The sequence below is a fragment of the Littorina saxatilis genome, linkage group LG6 (assembly GCF_037325665.1).
Source record: "Littorina saxatilis isolate snail1 linkage group LG6, US_GU_Lsax_2.0, whole genome shotgun sequence".
NCBI classification, from domain to species: Eukaryota; Metazoa; Mollusca; class Gastropoda; order Littorinimorpha; family Littorinidae; genus Littorina; species Littorina saxatilis.
Genome location: NC_090250.1, coordinates 38186197 through 38194701, shown reverse-complemented (window position 1 = coordinate 38194701; position 8505 = coordinate 38186197). Strand labels below are relative to the sequence as shown.

Here is an 8505-nt window from a genome sequence, read left to right as displayed (position 1 = left end):
AAAATTGCGCTGCCATATGCGTATCACTCTGACCGTACGTCCTTTTCAATCCCCCGGCTCAGACATGTTTGTAAAGGTTGAGGGGAGAGCATACTAAATTATGCAGAGAAAATCCTTTCATTAAGTAAAAATAAAGTAAATGAACGAGGAAACGAAACTTCAAAGAAATACCACATAACATCGACGACGACGACGATGATAGTAATATTGTTAGTATTACCTTCTTTGGGCGTCAGGTTCTCTTCCTCGCCACCTTCCTCGCTGTGGTCGTCATTGACGTCGACATCGGACTTGGCGTCGGTGTTGCCGTTGCTGTCTTCTCCGTCGTCATCCGTACACAACGGTAAGAGAGATAAGATTATATAAGATACGATAACGATAAGATAAGATACGATACGATACGATACTCAGTGGGGGCCGGGTAGCTCAGTCACGGGTTCGAATCCAGTCCAGTACGGACACGGGTCAACTGCAGATTCAGAGACGGTATCCATGTCCCACGGCCGTGTCACGACAGTGAAAGACCTCGGTCATTCTGCCTTTAGTGCAGGTGGCTGATTACACGCTCACCCCTGGCCGGGTAGCGCGACTTTTGTTGCTGCAAGCTTTCCACTGGGAGGAAGCGACCCGAATTTCCCAGCAATGTTATAATTAAGTAAAGATAAGATAAGATAAGATAAGGTAAGATTAAATAAGATCAAATTAAATAAGACATGATGAGATAGATAATTATTTTTGGAGGATTATGGTTTATATTATAAGCATTCATAACAGCTGAATGCATACGCAAGGTCCAGTACACATGCTGACATAAGAAGAGGGGTGTGTGTGTGCTGAGAACATGTATTATTGACTAAACATTAGCATCGGAACGTAACATTTCATTTGTTGGAACATCAATTGTGCCTAACTGTTCGAAAGAGGAATGAAATCCATCCTTCTGAGAGATACAGACAGAGACAGAGAGAGACAGAGCAAAGAGACATGGAGAGGAGAGGTGGGGTGGACACGGTAAGGGGGTGGGGGGGGGGGGAGCAAATTAGGGCTTCCAGATAACTGCATCATTACCAAAGTCATAGAATCACATAGGGTGAGGGAATTTAGTTGCAAATCGCTGATCAGAGGTAGTCAATAGATCCTGTCCAAAACTAAAGCAAGAAGTGTACATCATCGAATGTGCTCATTAGAGAAAGTGGCTGATTGTTATACGCGCGCGTGGGGCTGTATTTCAGTTGGCGCGTGCTCAGTCTCCGCGCAATTAAGCCTATGCCTGTGTCAACATATCTTTGTGAAAGAAATAACAGAAGGTTTCGACAAACGGTAGGTTTCCATGGCACAATTAGTCACCATAACCTATGAATGTATATATATATATATATATATATATATGTGTGTGTGTGTGTGTGTGTGTGTGTGTGTGTGTGTGTGTGTGTGTGTCTTTTGTGCGCGCACTGGTGTGTTCGCCCGATTGTTAAAATACGTGTTATGTGTTTTCCAGGGCAGATTTTTCAGAACTTGGGCAAGTCGATGACCTCGGTGTCTTCAAACCTCTCACTGCATACGACAAGGTGAATCGCACAAACTAAGCGTTCTGAAAACAAGGGAAAAGAAACCCGGAGTAAATTCAGAAAGGTTGTGTTCACATCTCAATCAACACTTGTCGGCGCATTGCTTATGTGCCCTTTGTGCTTTGGCAACAAAATCAAAACAAAACAAAACCATAAACAAGCATCAGTTTCACTGACGCTCATTAGAAAAATACCTAACTCAATGTTAGACATTTCTGCAGTACGACTTAACAGGGAAGCTACTGGAAGGGTACCTGTCATGTGTTAAAAAGTACAAACTCTCAGAGCATCGGATACTATTGCCACGGTTAGGCAAAACTGATTTACACGGCCCTGAACACGCATACTTTTGGGTAGCACGACTCTTCGCGCTGCTAGCTCAGTTTCCACTGAGGAAATGTCCGTGCATGCATCAATGTGTGTGTGTGTGTGTGTGTGTGTGTGTGTGTGTGTGTGTGTGTGTGTGTGTGTGTGTGTGTGTGTGTGTGTGTGTGTGTGTGTGTGTGTGTGTGTGTGCACGCGCGTGTTTGTGTGTATCCAAGTACTGCGAATTTCCCGGCAATGGGATCGTTAAGTATTACAAATGAAATGAAATGAAATGAACTTTCTTAACTTTTTCAGACATTCACCAACTCGACGACAAGAGTACTGCGGTTCAGCTCTCCTCTGTACTTCGCCAACAGTGAGCAATTCCAGAACTGCATCCCTAAATTGCTGGGCATTGACATCAGCAAACTAAAGAAACAGAAACTGAGCAAAAACGACGACATTCCCATGACAACGTCCAGTCCACAGGGAGGAAAAGACAATGTAAGCTTCGAATAGGACTTGGTCTTTTCTACCTGGATCCGAGACAAATATTCCATTACTTGTTTGATTGTGTGTTGGTGTGGAGGTGGGGGTGGGGGGGGGCGAGTGCAGTGCGTGTGTATACATATATATATATACATATATATGTGTGTGTGTGTGTGTGTGTGTGTGTGTGTGTGTGTGTGTGTGTGTGTGTTTCTATGTTCCTATTTTATGATGCGACGTGCCGTTTAAAGCCAGGTCTGGGCTATTTTGTGATACCTTGTGATCACTTTCGTGGCAATCAGTTTTTGCACAGATTTTCATTTTCATAAAAACAGGGAACATTTCAAAATGACGACGCAGGGAGTGAAGCGTGGAGCACGGCGTCTCCTAGCAACCTGCGTCACGTGATCTTGGACCTGTCTGGCACCACTTTCATGGACACCATGGGAGCAACGGCACTGAAAAAGGTCAGTGGCTTTGGAGAATTTGTAAACCTTAATTTTCTACGCATCTAACATCCTCTATGAACAATTAAAGGGCATCGATCTCTGTGAGGAACAAATTTGGTTGTTTCTTCCATCCTTTTTACATTTAGTCAAGTTTTGACTAAATGTTTTAACGTAGAGGGGGGAATCGAGACGAGGGTGTGGTGTGTGTGTGTGTAGAGCGATTTAGAGAAAACTACTAGACCGATCTTCATGAAATTTTACATGGGAGTTCCTGGGTATGATATCCCCAGATGTTTTTTTCATTTTTTTGATAAATGTCTTTGATGACGTCATATCTGGCTTTTCGTGAAAGTTGAGGCGGCACTGTCACGCTCTCATTTTTAAACCAAATTGGTTGAAATTTTGGTCAAGTAATCTTCGACGACGCCCGGACTTTGGTATTGCATTTCAGCTTGGAGGCTTACAAATTAATTAATGAGTTTGCTCATTAAAGTTGTCATTAAAATCGATTTTTCGCAAACAGATTTAAAATTGATTGCTTCTTCATGACATTCTGAATCTAAAAATATATACATATGTCATGTTTACTCTTAAAATGTGATCACAATTAACGAAAATAGATTAATTAGTCTTACGATTAAAATTTAAGAAATCGATCCAAAAATGATTTCATCTTATTCTTTATCGTTTCCTGATTCCAAAAACATATAGATATGATAGGTTGTATTCAAAACAAGCTCAGAAAGTTAACACGAATACAGAAAAGCGCGCTTTCCTGCTTAGCACAATACGCTACCGCGCTATTCTGGCGTGTGCATATCACTGCGTTTTGCACGTGGGAGGTGAGCGATTTCCTTCTCGCGGGGATTGACGAAGCTGTACTGTCTTGGTGAAAAAAATACAGTGCGTTCAGTTTCATTCCGTGAGTTCGACAGCTTGACTAAATGTAGTAATTTCGCCTTACGCGACTTGTTGTTAACCATAATAGGCATGCATGCACGTATAGAGATTCACGTACAGACAGACACACACACACACCGACACAGACAAACTCATACACACACACGCACGCACGCTCCTACGCACGCACGCACGCATGCAAGCACGCACTCACGCACGCACGCGCACACACATACACACACACACACACACATACACACACACACACACACACACACACATATATAATCTTGAAGTCGTGTTGGTCCGTAAACATAAATGCGTGTGTCTGCAAGAAACACAATGTGCTATCCAGTGAAATGTTTTCGTTACCTGTTTCCAGGTGATACTTGATCTGGAGATAGTGGACATCTACCTCTATGCTGTGGGACTTCCAGGTTAGTGTAGTATTGGCTTTTTTGGTAGAAAGGATAAAGTTCTTGTGTAGTTTCTCTTGTGAAATATTCCAGCTGAATTCTAACCTGCTGTTTGAAAGTTCAAGACTTCATTTTTTTTAATTTCAGAAACATCGTATCATGTTCTGAAGACGACGGATGTGTGGGAAAAGTGCAGTGATCACTTTTACGTCAGCATGAAATACGTTTTGGATGACGTCAGCACTGTGAGTGTCCACCTCTGACGACAGCAGTGACATCATCGTTGAAGATACCAGAGACATACATCTATACATGTCTCTGAAGATACCTTCGGATGCGTCAAAGCGCATACCTGTATTGTGAATGAAGATTGAATTATGATCGTTTATAACGTCATAATTGTGAGCGTCCATCGTGTTGTCAATGCTATTGAGTATCATTTGTGATCAGAATGACGAATATTGTCAGACCTGTGGTGGTGAAAATCTTCGTTTACGCAAGAAGGAATGTTCACTAATTGTACATACGTGTACATACGTGAGAGAGACCACCCATGTTATAACTGAACCATATCTTCACACGTGTGTATATCATGAAAATGAAGTCCGGTCAAACTGAAGCCTGGCAGCTTTTGGTCGCATTTCAATATTTTAAAAAAACCTCGTGTAAACCTGGTAACAAACAGCAAGCCATGTACTATTCTTTATTTGATATTATGCAAAGAGAAACCAACTCAAATTTCCGCCACTAGCTACAACATATTAAGTCAGTGCAGAAACGCATTAGAAGTGTCTCATTACAGAAAACAGACCTGTTTTTGGCGCTTTCTTTCTTTCTTTATTTGGTGTTTAACGTCGTTTTCAACCACGAAGGTTATATCGCGACGAGGGAAAGGAGGAGATGGGATAGGGGAAAGGGGGGAGATGGGATAGAGCCACTTGTTAAGTGTTTCTTGTTCACAAAAACACCAATCAAAAAATTGCTCCAGGGGCTTGCAACGTAGTACAATATATGACCTTACTGGGAGAATGCAAGTTTCCAGTACAAAGGACTAAACATTTCTTACATACTGCTTGACTAAAATCTTTACAAACATTGACTATATTCTATACAAGAACCACTTAACAAGGGTTAAAGGAGAAACAGAATCCGTTAGTCGCCTCATACGACATGCGGGGTGCAGAGAAATAAGGATGTGGAAAAGAAGACTTTTGGTAAGTGAAATAAAGGTGATGGATTTTTTGGCGCTCCAACCCTCTCTTGAGAGAATATGGTCCTCTCGCTCTTGGGAAAACAACTGTTTTGAAAGAGCTGTGCTCTTCACAAAGTGCATCGTCTCACAATCACATTAAATTGATAAGCTCTGGAGAAGAAAAAAAAGTGTCTGTCCGATTATAGGGGGACCCCAAAAAATGCAACCCACTAAAGTGCTAATGTGTAGCGAAGTACTGTATTATTTGGTGTACATTGGCTTAAGATATGGGATGTCGATTGCACACAGCTTCAAGTGTTTATAATATGAAAAGGTCAGACTGTTATGCTTTTTCGAAAATGTATTCCAAACTCGGGGATGGACGAGATTTGGCACTGTTCAGTGGTCGCCGCACTAACGAGATTTTAGCAATCCAGATTTTTACCTGTTGAATTTTGCATTCAAAAACCATTCTGAAAAATAATGAATTGAAACAGCAATGACAGGGAGTCTAGAGGGTTCAAGTCGGATGAGAGTGGCTACCCTTCAGTGTCAAACCTCCTACTGTTGAGGCAATCTCCGAATTTGAAAATTACTTTTTTTAAAGCGTATAAAAATAAAAGGACTTGCTTTAAATGCTTGAAACTTTGCGAAATGATCATCCCACATCCCAAAATAGTGTACAGTTAGTATGAAGCAATTCGCTGAACAAACGTAGGAGTTATAAGCATTTTAGTGGGTTGCATTTTTTTGTGGTGGTGGTCACCCTGCACTTCGCCTTCTGTTTCACATAACAATAAAGATGTAACAGAAGGCAACGAGTTCCCCTCGAACCGACAACAACAACAACAAAAAAAAGAAAAAAATCATTTTTGTTACAAATCAGACACTCAACCATCAGGCTCCGGGTGTGAAGGTGTTCTTCTGACAGGAGTGGCAATTTTTATGACCATTGAAACATGAATCGGTGTAACCACGTCAAACCTGTTAAAGGCCCAGTCCCCTCCCTACGCCTCTCCTGCTCAGATAAGGCCAGGCTTTAATGTTGGAATATGCCCATCCCTCCACTTGGATACTTACCAAGCATCAGCAACCTTGGTGCTTTCTGTTTTTCTTTTTTTTTGTGATACGGACAAATTGAGGAACTTGAAGACACCCAAACTGTGAAGACTGACGACATATGGACCCTATTTGTGTGCGGTGAGAAATTTGAAGACACCCAAACTGTGAAGACTGACGATATAGACCCTATTTGTGTGCGGTGAGGAACTTGAAGACACCCAAACTGTGAAGACTGATGACATATGGACCCTATTTGTGTGCGGTGAGGAACTTGAAGACACCCAAACTGTGAAGACTGACGATATATGGACCCTATTTGTGTGCGGTGAGAAATTTGAAGACACCCAAACTGTGAAGACTGACGATATAGACCCTATTTGTGTGCGGTGAGGAACTTGAAGACACCCAAACTGTGAAGACTGACGATATAGACCCTATTTGTGTGCGGTGAGGAACTTGAAGACACCCAAACTGTGAAGACTGACGACATATGGACCCTATTTGTGTGCGGTGAGGAACTTGAAGACACCCAAACTGTGAAGATTGACGACATATGGACCCTATTTGTGTGCGGTGAGGAACTTGAAGACACCCAAACTGTGAAGACTGACGATATATGGACCCTATTTGTGTGCGGTGAGGAACTTGAAGACACCCAAACTGTGAAGACTGACGACATATGGACCCTATTTGTGTGCGGTGAGGAACTTGAAGACACCCAAACTGTGAAGACTGACAATATATGGACCCTATTTGTGTGTGGTGAGGAGCTTGAAGACACCCAAACTGTGAAGACTGATGACATATGGACCCTATTTGTGAGCGGTGAGGAACTTGAAGACACCCAAACTGTGAAGACTGACAATATATGGACCCTATTTGTGTGCGGTGAGGAACTTGAAGACACCCAAACTGTGAAGATTGACGACATATGGACCCTATTTGTGTGCGGTGAGGAACTTGAAGACACCCAAACTGTGAAGACTGACGACATATGGACCCTATTTGTGTGCGAGAAAACTTTGTTCCTTTGTCATCTTTGGATTTTGGAAAGTGCATTTTATTTTCTTTGGGTCGGGAAGTACATTACGCAACTCTGTGTTTATGTTAATTAGCGACAGCCTTATCACATTGGTGCTTGTATTAAATACTAATGTGCAGTGTTTATGTTAATTAGCGACAGCCTTATGACATTGGTGCTTGTATTAAATACTAATGTGCAGTGTTTATGTTAATTAGCGACAGCCTTATCACATTGGTGCTTGTATTAAATACTAATGTGCATACTTTTTCTTTTCCATTTATAGATCTGAATATTTTCTGTTTCTGTTGTGCATAGACCTATATTAGGTCCCTGTGTTGTGGCATTTTTGTTGCTCAGAAGAAATTTGTCTACAAGGGAAAACAAGATAAAATAATAAATTATTATAATCAATCATCATCACACTAATGACTAACATATTATTGAAATGTGTGCATGCGTGCGTGTGTCCTTGTGTATTCAAGATATTAAAGATCAATATTAAAGGCACACTCTTTCTCGTTTCAAAAGTTCGACTCACAATCTCTTATCTGCATATTCTGGCCAGATTTACATGCGATCCGACACAATCCCTTTGCTTGGTCACACTCCAAAAATCGACAGCACCGGTGTAACACGAGAAAATTACTCCCACGAGATTTTTACTCCGGAGTAAACATTTCGTACGAAAAAGTTACTTCCTTTACGAAAAAAGCACTCCCCCATTGCACGAGAAAATTACTCCCCAAGACGGGTGAGTTTCGAGTAAACATTTCGTACAAAAATGTTACTCCCCTGACGAATAAATTACTTCACCCCAACACGAGCAATTTTAACTTCCCATGCCAGGTGTACGAAATTTTTACTCCCTTGTCCCCCTGTTAGTCTTGGGGGTGGAGGGAGGGTAGCGCGACATTCGTGTGCGCGAGATCAATTATTGGCATTATCCCTTCGCCCGCATCCCATTTTTGCGTACGAGATTTTTACTGGAAGTAAAAAAAATGGGGAGTAAAAATTTCGTGGAGGGAGTAATTTTTTCGTGCCTTGGGGAGTTCTTTTATCGTACAAAAAGTGTACTCGGAGTAAGCATTTCGTACGAAAT

At 41.7% G+C, this 8505-nt stretch overlaps 1 protein-coding gene across 1 annotated transcript in view; it reads left to right on the top strand.

The window, feature by feature from the left end:
* Positions 1 to 6547, top strand: part of LOC138969166 (prestin-like) — a gene marked incomplete in the record, with an annotated part of 8832 nt that extends 2285 nt beyond the window's left edge. Inside the window, 6 exon segments of the mRNA XM_070341890.1 lie at positions 237 to 343; positions 1499 to 1568; positions 2190 to 2378; positions 2699 to 2830; positions 4095 to 4149; positions 4276 to 6547. Coding sequence (XP_070197991.1) covers positions 237 to 343; positions 1499 to 1568; positions 2190 to 2378; positions 2699 to 2830; positions 4095 to 4149; positions 4276 to 4391 — 669 coding nt within the window.
* Positions 6548 to 8505: the final 1958 nt, after the last annotated feature.